This window comes from Delphinus delphis, chromosome X (assembly GCF_949987515.2).
Source record: "Delphinus delphis chromosome X, mDelDel1.2, whole genome shotgun sequence".
Lineage (NCBI taxonomy): Eukaryota > Metazoa > Chordata > Mammalia > Artiodactyla > Delphinidae > Delphinus > Delphinus delphis.
This window is the reverse complement of record NC_082704.1, coordinates 27,713,599-27,730,104: the sequence shown is the minus strand read 5'-3', so window position 1 is coordinate 27,730,104 and position 16,506 is coordinate 27,713,599. Positions and strand designations below refer to the sequence as shown.

Below are 16,506 nucleotides of genomic sequence, written 5' to 3'. Positions count from 1 at the left end.
TGGGGGGTGGGGGTGGGGGTGGGATGAATTGGGAGACTGGGATTGATATGTATACACTAATATGTATAAAATGGATGACTAATAAGAACCTGCATATAAAAATAAATAAGTAAAATAAAATTCAAAAATTCAAAAAAATTAAAAGAAATAAAAAGTAGATTAAAATTTTTTTTAAAAAGAATTGAATTGAGGAAATATGGCAGAAGAGATAGCCAAAGAAATACCTCCAGTTTAGTACATCTTAAAATGATAGGTAGATAGATAGATATGATAGATAGGTATGATAGATAGAATATATCCTTTTAAATGCAGGGCTGATAGTTGAGATAGTGGGAAAATAAGAGCCAGTAAGGACATGTCAGCAGTAATCCAGAATAAAGAGGAAGCAACTACCTTTGGATAGCTACTGGTTCCTAATAACCCTAGAGTTCAAAAAATCCTAGTAGTTTTAATGGGCTAGTCGAGTGCAAGGGACCAAAAAGACAAATCCTGGGGCCCAGGCAAGGTTAGAAGTTAGATCAGGCACACACCATCCCTTTCTTTCTCTGCTTAAAGTCAGACCCCTAAAGGGTGATGCTCTTCATGGATGAATGGGGGCAAAACTACCACCCAGAGGCAGATGGTAGAGATAGGTGCTTCTCCTGGTTTGGGCTCTGGGTAGGAGAGAGAGAGAGAGAGAGAAATTTCCTTTAGACATCATAACCCCAGGCAGGTCTGGGTCCAGAAATCACATTACCTCTATGGCCAAAACACCTCATACCAGAAATTTAGCTTAAAATAGTCCTGGACTGGCAGTATTGCCAGGTGAGTAGTAGGAGCAACTCTCCCTTAGAAGTGTTCACTTTAAACCCAGGTTTCAATCTCCAGAGAGAAAGTTCCAATGAAATGTGTGCTCACAAATAAATACCAAAATACACACGAGGGAAAATATGAAAGACAGGTGAAGACATATGGAGGATATAATGAGATGGATCAACATGCATCTAGTGGAAGTTCTAGAAGGAAATATCAAAGAGAATAAGAGAAAATGGCTATGAATTTTCCACAGTTAGCGAAATACAAATCCTCAGATTCAGGCCACATTTAGCGAGCTGGCTGACTTTGTCTACTAAACTTATTAGGCAAATATCAACGTTTCATTTGCCCACATGAGAATCCTGGATTGACCACAATCAGGGTGTCCATTCATGTCATCTTCAAAAGGAGCAAAGGGCAATGAGCACAGTTGCTTGAATAAGCCTTATGGTTTTTTTCAGAATACTAGACATGCGATTCTGTTTAATTAACACAGACATTTCCTTCAGAGTCTGAAGTGGTATCTGGTAGGTGAGCTCTATTAATTCTAACTCCTAGCTTGACCATTCTGCAATCTCCAAAAGGAAAAACAGAGAGAAAAGTATGCATTTTGATGCAGTATACTGGGAAAAGTGTGCATTTAAGGGCCAGGTACACCTAAGTTCAAATTCTGACCCTGCTACTGTGCTTCAGGTCCCTACGTATAAAAATTTTTTAATAAACACAGTGGGGGAAGGTTTGAGAACTGAATGACTGAGATAACATGTAAAAAGCCAGCCAGATCACTGGTACAGCACAAGTGATTATTCCCTTTTCATCTCCCCATCCCTCTTCTTAGGTCATGACTTTCAGACTTTGGTCCAAGACTGAGGTCAGATCCCTGATTAGTTTTTAAACAAATTGTCTACTTTTGACAAAATGGCCATTTTAGGTATAAAACTTTGTTAAAATTTTGAAAAACTAAGATTATGTCTACTGTTTCTCAACTTCAAGATGTATATGGTCAAGCTAGGTCTAAGGATTGAAGAGATACTGACCAACGAGAATGGCCAGCCAGTGTGACCCAGATGGATAGGATGACTGAAGTAGGAGAAAATATTTGGCATGACAAGCTAGATTTCAAGTCCATAACTTAGCACTAGCCAGGGAACATTGGAAGACTGTGGTCAAGGCAAGCTGGAGAAGGCTGGTGACCAGAAGTTTAGGCTTCAAAGATGAGGAACATAGGCAAAAGCCATAAATGAAAAGCTAGGCATTTAGTTATTCAGGGTGACCTGGATTACATGTGTCAGATGCCAGGCACACAGTACTGAAGCTACAAGTCAGAGCTCAGATTAAGAGTTTAGGTGACAGGGATGAAAAGCCCAGCCCAGAAGGACTGTTATACCACTGTTAACCCACTACTAGTACAATGCCTAGCATACAGCAAGCCCTCTGTTGAATGAATGAAAGAATGAATGAATGATCAAGCAACCACCGTGAAGCCATATAAAAATACTGGAAGGTCAGTAGTAAGATTAACAGTGAAACTAAGTCTAAATTCTAAAGGCAGGCAGGTTCACTCAATGGTTAAAGACCACAGAAGCAAGGGAACCAGAGAGTCCCTAACATCACATGGGTAGCCGGATTGCTGCGGTTCTGGAGAATATTTTGCAAACGGGGTTGAATTTTGGGTGTACTGTGTGTGAGTGTATGTGAAGCAAGATACTTCTTTCATATCTTAAATGCATGTTAGGAAATTTTTTCTGATCTCACTGTTTTTTCTTCTGTTATATTACACCTTAATGTTCACTCCCAGTGTTACATTTATTCCCAAGTGCACTCAAGGACTTCAGAAAGCAAACAGCACCTGCTGATGTATCACACTTGTTTTGCCATGACCTACCTAGATTCATGGTTCTTAACTAGCAGAGGGAAGATAAGGATATGTACCCCTGGAGTCGTTTTCTATTGTTTCATAACAAATTACCAATTTGTTAGTGACCTAAAAAAGTGGCCTAAAAAAATACGAATTTGTTAGCTCACAGTTCTGTAAACCAGAAGGCTGGGTAGTGTGGCTGAGCTCTCTGCTCAGGGTCTAACAAGGCTGAAATCAAGATGTCAGCTAGGCTGCTTTCTCGTATGGAGCTTGGGATCCTCTTCCCACCCCATTCAGGTTGTCGGCAGAACACAGATCCCTGTAGCCAGAACACTGAGGTCCCCCTTTCCTTACTATCAGCAGGGAGCTACTGTTGGTTCCCAGAGGCCACATTCCACACCCCTTGGCCCCAAAGGCAGTATACAGCATAGATGTTTGCTCTCTTCCTTTTAGATGTTTGCTCTCTTTTTTTTTAGATGTTTGCTTTCTTCCAAGCCTGCCAGAGTGTATTTCTCTGACTTCCTTTTCCCACCAGTCAGAGAAAATTCTGCTTTTAAAGGGCTCATGTGATTAGGTCAGATCCACAGGTATAATCTCGCTATCTTAAAGACAACTCATTTGGGACTTTAATTACATCTGCAAAATCCCTTCATAGCAGCACCTAGATTAGCATTGAATTGAATAACTGGGAGAAGATGTGTGTATAGAAGAAGCTAGGAAATCTTAAGGGTCTATCTTAAAATTCTGCCTACCATAAACGCCAATGTTGAGATGTTCCTATTTAGATAAATACCATAAAAAGTGGGAAAAAAAGAAATGTCAACCAATTGCTTTAATTTTTTGTTGTAATATTATTATTTCAGACACTTCACTCATTAATATGGCTCATTTGCTATAAGTTAGTCAAACTAGAGGAAACTCTGGGAAGATAACAAAAATAAAATAAAATAAAATAGAATAAAATAAGTGTGACCTTGGGCTTAAATCTTCACCACTAAATGCTAGCTGTAAAACTCTGGGTAAGTTACTTAACTCTTCTAAACTTCAGTTTCCCTACCTATAAAATGGGGATAATAGTAGTATATTCCTCATATAGTGCATGATGGATTAAGTGAACTAATATGTGCAAAGCACTTAATACAGTATCTAGCACTAATTTAATGATAGCAATTATTATTTTATCATTGAATGACATAAGACATGTAAAACTGTCTCAGAAAGCATAAAGAATGATTCTGATGTAACATATTATCACTAGGTACATGTAGAGGGCACACCACTAGACAGGTATCCTGTACATAAGGTGAATATGTTTAGTATGTACACATATTATCACATACTTATTTAATGTACCACTTTAATTGTGCAGTTCAAATTCCCACTTATCTTTGTCTCTGAACACATTCAGCATAAACAAATCAGCATACAGTTGACCCTTGAACAACACGGATTTGAACTGTGCAGGTGCACTTGTATGTGGATCTTTTTCAATAAATACATACTACAGTACTACGTGAACCGAGGTTGGCTGAATCCGAAGATGCGTAACCACAGATACGGAGGGCCAACTGTAAAGTTGTAAGTGGATTTTTTGACCTCTAACCCCCACATTGTTCAAGGGTCAACTGTATGCTCCCAAGATGAAGAACATAAAGAGGACTGATAATCATCTTTAAATAGATTAAAGGTTTTGTATGGATTTAGTAGCCAGAATTATAACCAGTGGAAGGAAAATACAGAAATGCAGATTTGGGCTAAATACAATGAAGAGATTCATTAACATTTATCAAAAAAATGGATTGAGTAAATAGTAAGTTCCATGTCCCTGAGTGACCACTTATCGGGGAAGTTTGTAAAAAGAATTCATGCATTAGATATGAGGCTTACACTAGTGACCTTTAAAGTCCCTTCCAATTGTAACAGCACGCACACATGCATTAGCCTGATTGATATTTCTATATAAATGTTTCCCACTAGATTGTTTCACCAATTAAAAAATACATATGTATATGTGTATATATATGTATGTATGTATATATTCCTTTTCTTCCCTGAAAGAAAAATAAAAGATCTCTTCCTCAGAATTTGACCTGGAGTGAAATTTTGAAGCATAAATTTCATATGTCTTAGTTTTTCTCTCTTTAGATCAGGCCACATATACTGCTTATTGTTTTGAAAAACAAAATTATGCTTAGTCCATATTATTTACAAGTGAACCTCTAATATTATACTTAGCTTCTAGAAGCTCCCTATCAGTGCATCACTTCACAGTTGCTTTGGAAATTACCGTTACCATTCTCTTTGTGTGTCAGGCCTGCAGTGCAGAAAATATGACTATTTTTTCCAAGTTCATTTTCTCAGTGGCCCTTATTAAACTGTTCCAAAAGCTAAGTGTGACACCTGTAATAGGCCCAGGACTCACAGTCATGCACTATATTGGGAATGAATCTCAGATCTTCATTTTGTGTGTAAGTCTACCTTGTATATGATTGCTTATATATTTTCTTTCAACATTTTCCCCTTGTTTACAAAGTAATACATATTCACCGTAGAAAACTGAGTCATTATATAAAGGTACAAATAACCAAAACTTTCATTATTATTTTAATCAGCAACCAAAGACAATCACCATCAAGCATTTATGAATATTCTTCCAGAATTCCCTATGCTTATATACACATATAGATACACAGATAAATAATCTTACATAAATGGGATTATTCCTCATGCAGTTATTTCATGACACCTGTTTTCATTTAATGCATCATGAGCTCCTGTCATGTCAATGAATATAGAGACTTACCCCTTAACAGCTGGTGGTTAGCACATTGTTCCTGTCTGCTAGTAACCCTTTCTTGAAAAAAACATCCATTGCATACTCCATGTGGTCCGTGAGGAAGATGATCACAGTAGTCTCTCCCCACATGGTGTGTGGCAGGGAATCAGTTGACCCAGAGAGGTTTCCTAAGACCAATCAACATAGACCCTGAGATTTAATATATCAACACCAAGAGAAAGTTTTACTTCCTTTGGGATTGAGAATTATTAAGACATTATAAACTGAAGTTGCCTGCAGCCATCTTTGCTGAGTACAAAAAGGAAGCTGTCTGTGATAGGAAAATTGAAGCCAAAGCACAAAAAGAAGCAGAGATAAGCAAAGAAGAGAGGCAGACAGAAAGAGAAAGTTTTGATATATCTTAGACCCTGGATCTAGCCATGCCTAAAGCTACTTCATCTGGACTACAGTCTGTGCTGCTATAAGACAATATATGGGGACTTCCCTGGTGGCACAGTGGTTAAGAATCTGCCTGCCAATGTGGGGGACATGGGTTCGAGCTCTGGTCAGGAAGATCCCACACGCCGCAGAGCAACTAAGCCCGTGCGCCACAACTACTAAGCCCATGTGCCACAACTACTAAGCCTGCATGCCTAGAGCCCATGCTCCGCAACAAGAGAAGCCGCCGCAATGAGAAGCCTGCGCACCGCAAGGAAGAGTAGCCCTGCCCGCCACAACTAGAGAAAGCCCTCGTGCAGCAACGAAGACCCAATGCAGCCAAAAATAAATAAATAAATTTAAAAAAAGACAACATATGCTTTCCCACAAAATTACTGCATTATGCAAAGTTGTTCAATAAAAACCACAGGGCTTATGGGGGAAATGGGGCTATGAGTGCAACATTTAAGAACTGTCAGTGACACATACACTAAAAGATACAAACCTAATGAAAATGGTAGCAGTTTTACACACATTAAATGGTTAAGAAATACATAAATACTACAATATGGTGCTTTATTTTGAAAAAGAACTAAAGTTTGCTTGTGGAAATGGGTTATCAGAAGGGTTGCAACTTGTGAATTATTGTGAAGTGGTGGAAGGAGGGTTATCTGAAATCAGGTGGAAAGCTGTAACACTCCATGTGGATGGGTGTGACTCAAAACACACAATGAAGTGAGGTAACTGGTAGACGTCTGAGGTCTGTGTGCGTGTATTTTGTGTATTCCTACGCAACTTGATTCATCTGGGTGTAGTTTTCTGTTCACCTGTATCTGGCTGACAAAATTGCACATAAACAAATGCAAAATTCACCTTCCGCTTAAATTGTCTCTAATATATTAGTCACAAAGGAATAGACAAGTGTTAGAGCAGTCTGTACTTGACTATGTTAGCGAATAAATTCCCTTTTTTTGTTTAAGATAATTCCAGTTAGCTTTCTTCCAGGGTCCTGAATAGTAATACATGGCTACAAAATATTCCATTGCACAATACTAACACATTTTAAGTGTCAGGCTGGCTTTTCTGTGTCTCTTGACACATTTCTAGACTACCACTCTCTACTTTCAGTTCTTGTGTGCTCAGAGATTGAAAATTCATTTTAATATGAACATAAACTATCATTAAGAAGGTGGAGTAGACCTGAAAAAGATATAAAAATTCCAAAGCCAAATAGATTTTTTGAATTTGTACTATTATAATCTGTAACACAACTGACTTTTCAAACAGATAATTGAAAGTTGATGATTACAGAATTTAGTCTTGGCCCTGACAAACTGTGGCCAGTTTCAGAATGATTTTTTCATGGATTCTTATATTTCAAAATCCACAAAAACTCTCACAGAGATTATAATATTAAATCTTTTCATGTCAATATTGTATCTCAAATCACCTAACCCTGTACATAAAAAGTTTTCCCCTGAGTTATCATGTTAGCTCTTGTTTATAACAAAAGCCTACATGCATTACAGTTTTGTTACTGATGTTTTGAGTGATTATCCTTGGGGTTGGAGCAAAATTGGCTCCAAGGATACCGCCATTTTGTATTATTCTTGACAAGAGGAGAGAGCAAGTATCCCACAGACAAGCTGTTCTATACACTGGCTGTGACCCTAGCCTTTGAAACTCCTAAGTAGAGTTTATGCTGTGCAGATAAGGAGGCATAAAAAGTTTCCTTAAACCCACCTTAGCCCTAGACCTGTGCAGTTTTTATAGTCATTGGAAATGAGCCAGGTGGGAAAATGTTTTATTCTCATTTTTATCTATACGTATAATTTTGTGCCATTATACAATTCTGTTGTGAAACTAATTCAAACAACCATTTAATTTCAGTGTAATTTCAGTTCTCAGTTACCCTAGAAAATAGTATCCTCTGGATCAGGGGTTGGCAAAATTTTTCTGCAAAGAGCCTGAGAGTAAATATTTTAGGCTTTGAGGGCCATAGAGTCTCTGTCCCCACTACTCAACTCTGCTCTGAAAGCAAACATATACAATATATAAACAAATAGGGTTGGTTGTGTTCCAATAAAACTTTATTTACAAAAAGAGACAGCAGGGGCTTCCCTGGTGGCGCAGTGGTTGAGAGTCCGCCTGCCGATGCAGGGGACACGGGTTCGTGCCCCGGTCCGGGAGGATCCCACATGCTGCGGAGTGGCTGGGCCCGTGAGCCATGGCCGCTGAGCCTGCGCGTCCGGAGCCTGTGCACTGCACTGAGAGACCCCACAACAGTGAGAGGCCCGCATACCCAAAAAAAAAAAAAAAAAGAGACAGCAGGACAGATTTGTCCAGCGTACCAGTACCATAATTTGCCAACCCCTGCTTTGGACCAATAGCTTTCTTTTTCTTTCTTTCTTTTTTTTTTTTTTTTTTTTGATGGAGCCTTGCAGCAGTCTCTTGAGACTCAAGGAAAGCCAAGCAGGCAGGAACCTGAACTATCCCTGCTTCAACTAAAATTGTTTTTATTTTTATGATATGTGGACTTTTGCAAGAAATTAGGCTTGATTAAAGGGTTCCATTTCTAATAAGGAGAAAGGCTTCAAAACCACTGCCTTGGACTAAGCCTAAAACCTGCTGCTTTAAAACTCAAGAACAGATGTTTCAGGCAAAACAAACACATCTTCTGACATCTTTAAAAATGATCATAGGTGGTACACATGTGTTTTGATGTTCCCAGAAATTCACTTTCTCATAAAATTGATAAAAGCATTTACATAGATAATTTTAACAGCTCTAAAAATGTTATCAGCTTAATCTTTCCTAGTTCATTTTAACTGTTTTCTAAGTATAATGTTTAAAGTACCTTAAAAGGTCCAAGAGAGGTGGTATGGTATAGTGAAAAAAAGCACCAAATTGGGACTCTGTGTTTTCATCCATTGTTAGATTGTGAGCTTCTGGAAGAGAGGAACTAAGTTGTCTTTTTCATCTTTGAATTATCCTCAGCACCTAGAATAATACATGACACCAAACTTTAATTTTTTTTTTTTTTTTTTTTTTTTTTTTTTTTGCGGTACGCGGGCCTCTCACTGTTGTGGCCTCTCCCGTTACGGAGCACAGGCTCCGGACGCGCAGGCTCAGTGGCCATGGCTCACGGGCCCAGCCGCTCGGCGGCATGTGGGATCTTCCCGGACCGGGGCACGAACCCGTGTCCCCTGCATCGGCAGGCGGACTCTCAACCACTGCGCCACCAGGGAAGCCCCAAACTTTAATTTTTAAGGCAAATGTAAATTCACTATCAGAAAGCTAGGAAGAGAATAAATTCAGGTAGTTTATTTACTTGTATCTTTCCATAATCCATAAGGAAAATAGCATATCTCTCCTAGTGAGCAACAAAATAAAAAGTTAGTACTTTGAGATATATTTTTATACCTAGGAAATTAACATGTTTAAAACACATAAAAGCTAGGGACTTCCCTGGTGGTCCAGTGGCTAAGACTCTGTGCTCCCAATGTAGAGGGCCAGGGTTCGATCCCTGGTCAGGGAACTAGATCCCGCATGCCACAACGAAGAGTTCACATGCCACAACTAAAAGATCCCACGTGCCGCAACTAAGACCCAATGCAGCTAAATAAATTTTTTAAAATAAATTTATTTATTTTTATGTTTGGCTGTGTTGTGCCTTCGTTGCTACGCCCGGGCTTTCTCTAGTTGCGGCAAGCGGGGGCTACTCTTGGTTGCGGTGTGCGGGCTTCTCATTGCGGTGGCTTCTCTTGTTGCAGAGCACAGGCTTCAGTAGTTGTGGCTTGCAAGCTCTAGAGCGCAGGCTCAGTAGTTGTGGCGAACGGGCTTAGTTGCTCCGCGGCATGTGGGATCTTCCCGGACCAGGGCTCAAACCCGTGTCCCCTGCGTTGGCAGGCAGGTTCTTAACCACTGCACCAGCAGGGAAGCCCTAAATAAATATTTTTAAACAACAAAAAAAGCTAATAATTATTGGACAGTGCCAAAAGTCATGTCCTCACAAGGATCCACAAATCCCTTATGTGCAATTCTTAAATCTCAAAAGCTCTGGAAACCAAACATTTTTGTTTTGTACTTTTAGTAACTTATTGACAGTTAAATTACTCTAATCTAAACTTACTTGACAGTAGTAGCTGATCTGAACTGAAGGAGGCTATTTACTGGTATTTATTTACCACGCATGAATAATCATATGGTTTACTGCAAAATATATTACCCTATTTCATTATGCAGCGTTTTCCCTGAACTTCTAGGGTGTTAAAGAATACACAATCTATGGCATTTGGTTTTACACAACTCCAGATCTTTTCCTGGTTGCTTTCCGTAGTAATCTAGAGCCCCATTCCAGCCTGAGGCCATGCCATTGGTCCCACTTGTCTTTTCTGCGACCATCTTGAGCAACAATTGAGGCTGCAAACGGATCAGACCGCCTTCCTTCCTGTCATGGCAGTGGGAAAAGTAAATGTGCCTCCCAATCCCATAGAAAGTCAGTATTATCACTTTGATGGTCCATGATGCGTTAAGAAAGACCATCTTGGTCTTTTAAAAAGCACCTTTCTATTTTCATCACTGGACATTGGGCAGTCGAGGATTAGAATTAAGTTACCAGCTCTTAGCCTTGCAACGGAATCTGCTCAATATATATTTACCATTTGGCTGACGCACATCTTGGGCAGTATGTAAGAATTTCTCTTGCATTAAGTGTGGGCAAAAATGCGTATTTGTAGGGAGAAAGTAACCGGAGGCCCAACAGTGGCTCAGCTCCAGTAACAAATCCATCATTACTCCATGCAACTATCACGCTCCCCACGTATCTCTCTTGGACCCCACCCTCTGGCCGGCAGGATCGTATCTAGGGATCTCAATTAGAGAGCTTGTAGTAAATAAGACGGGTTATACCCGTAACGCTAGAGGAGGTGGACCTGCCTACTCCCTAGGGTGGGATATTCCGCGCTTGGAAAAATTAAAACGAAGTAGATTCAAACCACAATGCTAACTTTTCCCGACAGCATTTCCTTGTAAGAAAAAAAGCAGACCCCAAATCTCCCCTCTAAAAATGCCTCTTTGGAACTGCAGAGTTAGTGGGTAGAACACTCTGCTGGACCCCACCTACGTCGGGCGCGCTCTCACAAGGCCGGGGAACCTCGCCGCTCCTGCGCGGGTTCTAGACTCCTCCCCTCAGGACGCTCATCACCACCCTTCCCCGCTACTTCCGGCCCTCACCGAACGCCCTCATCGCGCTTGCGCCGTTTTGATAGGCTCTTCGAGTACAAGAAATCTGAGCGCTGCTTCCCAGGAACCGCCCCCGCCTCCTCTTCGCCCCGCCCACGCCTTACTGGCCTCTCCTGAAATCTCGCGAGGGTTGGTGAGCGTCCGTATTTTGCGGGCAACTAGCTTTCCCAGCTGCTGTAATTGCAGCTGCGGGAGAAATTGGAGCTGCTGTCGTCGGCGTGCCCCCCCCTCCCCCACTGAGGAGAGCCACCGCCTCTTCTCTCGCTCTCCTCGTACACCTATCGCCGGGAGCGGCGGCAGCAACAGTCCCTGAACCCACCGGCGCCTCCTCAGGCGGCCGCACTGCTGGTCATTCCCTCAGTCCGGCAGCTGCCGGCGGCCCCCTGCCACTGTCCGGCTCCTTACTGCAGATCGTCTGCTCCCTCCTCATCCTTCCCCGGGACCCACCTCCCCACGGCCTCGCCGGGGTGGAGGACGACGAGGAGGAGACGAGAGTCACCCTCCCTCCAGGCGGCGCCGGCTCCCTCACCCGCGGGTGTGTCTTATAAATGGCGTCGGAAAGCGACACAGAGGAATTCTTTGATGCCCCTGAAGATGTGCACCTAGGGGGCGGCTACCCTGTAGGGTAAGTAACCGGAGCCATGGCCCACAAGCGGGCGTCCCCGTCCCCCGGCTTCCCCTGTGCCTTCCCCCGTGCCTTCCCCCCTACACCCCTCCCAGGGCCGGCTGTGTCCACCACCGCTGCTCCTCTCCGCCTCCCTCGGGCACTTAAGAGAGAGTCGGGGGAGGGCGATTGGCCACTTCGGGCAAACCCTCCTCTTTTCCCTGGTGAACGGCCCCAGGTGTTCCTTTCTTGTCTTGTCCAGCTTTCTAAGAGGTGGGACAGTTTACGAACCTGAGAGCCGGAGATTTGTATTTGTGGGCTTCAGAGCATACTTTGGAAACATCCGTTTTAGCCTTGGGGGCCATAGTTTAAAGGAGCAGCAACAGGAGAAATTACAGTGCCCAGTTTTTTTTTTCTTTTGCCGCTAACTTACCTATTCGTTTCAGAGGTGGCTGTACCTCTCCCTATTTTGCCTTCTCTTCGTTGCACAGAAAGAAAAGGAGCGGAGCGCGGAGTGGGGGGGAAGATTGGGTGTTTACTTAGGAAAGTCCTCTAGGTGATGTACTCTAGATCCACGGTGTTTTATTAAAATAGCACCTTGCCGTGAGGCAAAGGAAATCGAAGACAAGGTCCTTTGCCATTAGGGAGAATGCGGTCTTAAAAGAGTAGCCGGACATAAATGTGCACAACCGACTACAGAGATACAAACAAGTGCTGAGTAATCTGTGGTTAGAAGGAGAGCCACAGCTTTGTGCTCTTTATCTAATTCTGCAAGATGTTTTAGTGGTGATTAATATGGGAGATTCTGAGTAGGAAATAGAGTAGTTGGAATGCTTCGCTTGCCTGGGACTTCTACTTACCCACTCCTCCGCTTTTCAAAGTTGGAATATGTTTAAAGCGATTTCACCGAACTCTTCTACTGGGCTTGTGTGGAACTAGAGGCAGTGAAATACATTTTCATGCTATAAGAACTTGAAAATCGGTAAAATTTGTCTGTTAATGTAAGTCACTAATATGGTTCCAGGAGTCAGCTGCCTTCAATTTGCAAGCTTACCCGTGGAAGAAATATCTTAATGCAGATAATGTTATCTGTACATTCTAGAAGTCGTTCTAAAACCTAATATGTATTATATATAATATATACCTCAAAAGTTACAGCAACAAAATCAGAGAGAACTTTCTACATTGGTAGATCGCTGATGAGTGTGTTTCCACCAACCTTCAAATCACTGTTATGGGATTTGGGGGCTGCAATGGCCAATCTTGAGATGGCATTGAATCTCCTTCAAGTTCAATATATGAAACAAGTTCATAGCTAGATGTTAGAGGATAGAAAATTCACTTGGATTACCAAGTACATTGGAGCCCCCTGAAATTAAATTTTGTCTTTGTGGTATTCCCTTTAAAGTTATGAACTGTCAATTCAGGTTAAATAAGAGACCTAATCCTTTAGTTGTTGTTGTTGTTGTGTGTGTGTGTGTGTGTGTGTGTGTGTGTGTGTGTGCGCGCGCGCGCACGCGTGCGCGTGCGTGGAGGGGGAAGGGAAATAACCGTCGACATATATGATTTAATCAATTTAGAGCTATGTGAATATTGTTCCTTTTCAATGAATATAACAAATTTAAGTTTGAAGGACAGCTACATCAGGACCTGTGTAAACTGCCTAGTAGTCCAGGACCTGGCACAGAGAAAGAACTGCAATGTTCATTCCCTTCTCCTTCTTTTCTTGGAATTAGCAAATTTAACTTCACACAGTGCTTACTTTGGGAGGAAGTATGCAGAACTTGGAGTTATTTAACGTATCCAAACCGAATGAGTCATTTTGATAGAATTGATAGAGTCACTTATTCCCTCGTGGGATAATATAGTTTCTCAAGCACTTTGATCGTTTGATATGCTAGGTGAAAAGTAAAAACATCTCTTGGGACCCAGCCTTCTGATTTTAACTCTAACCTGCCTATATATTGAGAGTGTTGAGCTCTGTGGATAAAACTGTTAGTCTGTGAATTTTTCAGCTCCATTCTGCGTTAGTGAGGGGATTTGGAAGAGAATTAGACTCATCTGGAGAATTGCATCTGAAAAGAACTAGCTGTACTGGGAGGACTGCACAAGGTTGGCATCATTAGCATTTCCTCTGTCCTTTGTGACAGTTTTTGTCATTTTGCATAAGGTACTGTGAGGAGACTTGGCTGGGTAACTAACAACCTAGAAATGCAGTGAGAAATCTTGATTTGTGGAAACACATGGTATCACTAGATATCTGGTCATTAGAAGTATCCTCTCTCCCTTGAGATACACTTGGAGTAGCATACCATACAAACTCTAAGAGGTTAACAGACTGAGTTTGGGCACTTTAAGAAATGTTCCTTGCATTGCGCGTTCTAGAGTACACAGACCATTTCACCAAATTGTAGTAAACTGAGTAGACTGTTGAGAGTAATCTCGTGTTTTGTTAATCAGCAGAATCCAGGTAAACAATTCATTTCCTAAAATTGATTTATTTCTTCTTTTCTCCCTCCAGTGGTGTCTTCAACTTTGTTATTCTACTCTTTGAAAGCAAATTTAATAAGTTAAAAATAAGCCCAGCTGTTTATAGAAAGGCTTGATTCGAATGCACCCTACTATAACACAGTGGCAGATCATCTCCACTTGTACAGCTTTGCAGTGTACATCAGTTATAATGCTTTATTTTGATTGGTATTTTAAGTCAGGTTTCCTTATTCTTATCTCCGTTTTAATGAGAAACCTTAGGCTCAGAGAGGTTAATGAATTGGCCTAGGAGACACAGCTTATAAGTGAAAGCTGGGATTTGAAACCAGTTCTTCGGACTCCTACTCCAGTATTTTTTCTAGTACATCATAGCTGCCCCATCCTGGGTGTGTGTGGGGGGTGTGTGTGTGTGTGTGTGTGTGTGTGTGTGTTTATACAGGGTAACCTCCTCCAAGAGATGCTGGAGTAAAATGTTTTAGGACCAACTTGCTAAATTGAACTGATGCATATATTTAGAACTAGCAGCACAAACTTTTCAGTTCTCTTGGCTAGAAATTCCCACTTTCTCTTTCAAGAATGTGTATCTTGTTTTGTCAGATAGGAATGTTATAAGATCATAGCATGTTACAGCTGGAAGGGACATCTAGTTAAACTCTTCATGTAAAATGTTGTGAAAGCCAAAGCCTGGAAAAAGTAAAGTGACTTGTCCAAGGTGCCACAGCAAACTAATGGCAAAGTTAGGACTAGAATCCAGATGAGTTTCACAGTCTAGAGTTCTTTTCTGCTATCATGCTGTCTTTTGATAAAGCAGGAAAGGGAGGAGGAAGTTTGGTATAGTAGAAAAAAGCCCTGGACTATGAGTCATTTCATTTCCTCATCTTTAATTCGAGGAGAGTTTAACAGACTGGATGGTATTGGGTACATGATTCGAGACCCATAGATTTGAAATTAAATATTTACTGGGTAAATTATATATGAAATGAATGTTCCTGCTAATTTGTGTGGATTATACATACACCTACTAAAGGCTGGCACTGAAACATGTTATAAAATTAAATGTGACATTTTGAGCATTCTTTATTTTTGTGTTGGCAACCAAAATATTTGTATTTTGGCTATACTTGTAATCAGCTATACATATACATATATCCCCATATCTCTTCCCTGTTGCGTCTCCCTCCCTCCCACCCTCCCTATCCCACCCCTCTAGGTGGTCACAAAGCACCGAGCTGATCTCCATGGAGTCACAGTATATTATTTTAGATTGGAGTAATGACAAAATCTTGATTTTTAAGTTATGAGAGCTGAGATCAAACTGCTCCAAAGAATTGTTTGGTCTGAAAAGTAAAAAGTTGCATACTGCCTTTGTTGAAAACTCAGCTTCTCACTTAGGCCTCAGAAACATTTCTCTCTGAATTGAAAATTGATACAAGTTTCAATTAAAAAGGCCTTGGAAGGAAGGCTAGAATGGTAACATTTTTAGAGTAGGAAGGGACAGGAGATCATTTAGCCCAGCCCTTCCATTTAACTGAAAGAGAAACCTAGGCTCAGACAGGGGAAGTGACACATCGCTGATTAGTGGCAAGCTCAGAACTAGAACCCAGGTCTCCTGATTCTTCATTTATACCGTGATGCCTTGTCTGCAGAAGGAGGGGAAGTGTTGCCAGGTATCCCTGCTGTAGGTTTCGGCACTTACCCTGTTAGCGGGACTCCTAAGATGGTCAACTGCTATCTACCATGATTCTGTTTCTTTCATGCCTTTCTGTCAGAGGACATGGACTGTTCTAGGATCCTAACTTTTGTCCACTAATTTTCTCCAAGTCAGGATGAAAAACGGTGACAGAATAGCTAATCTAAGAACAGGGATGGTTATTTGTTTTGTTTTGTTACTGTCAGTCACAGTGTATTATTTTATTTATTTATTTTAACATCTTTATTGGAGTATAATTGCTTTACAATGGTGTGTTAGTTTCTGCTTTTAACAAAGTGAATCAGTTATACATATACATATATCCCCATATCTCTTCCCTCTTGCGTCTCCCTCCCTATCCCACCCCTCTAGGTGGTCACAAAGCACCGAGCTGATCTCCCTGGAGTCACAGTATATTATTTTAGATTGGAGTAGTGACAAAATCTTGATTTTTAAGTTATGAGAACTGAGATCCACCTGCCCCAAAGAATTGTTTGGTCTGAAAAATAAAAACTTGCATAGCTGCCTTTGTTGAAAACTCAGCTTCTCACTTAGGCATCAGAAACATTTCTCTCTGGATTGAAAAGCGATACAAGTTTCAATTAAAAAGG

General features: G+C 41.1%; 1 protein-coding gene across 1 annotated transcript in view; it reads left to right on the top strand.

The window, feature by feature from the left end:
• Positions 1-11,316: 11,316 nt before the first annotated feature.
• The window catches only part of WDR44 (WD repeat domain 44), a 79,401-nt gene continuing 74,211 nt past the window's right edge, over positions 11,317-16,506 (top strand). Inside the window, exon 1 of the mRNA XM_060001630.1 lies at positions 11,317-11,736. Within this exon, the coding sequence (XP_059857613.1) occupies positions 11,660-11,736 (77 nt within the window). The 5' untranslated portion in view covers positions 11,317-11,659. The remainder of the gene's footprint in view (positions 11,737-16,506) is intronic.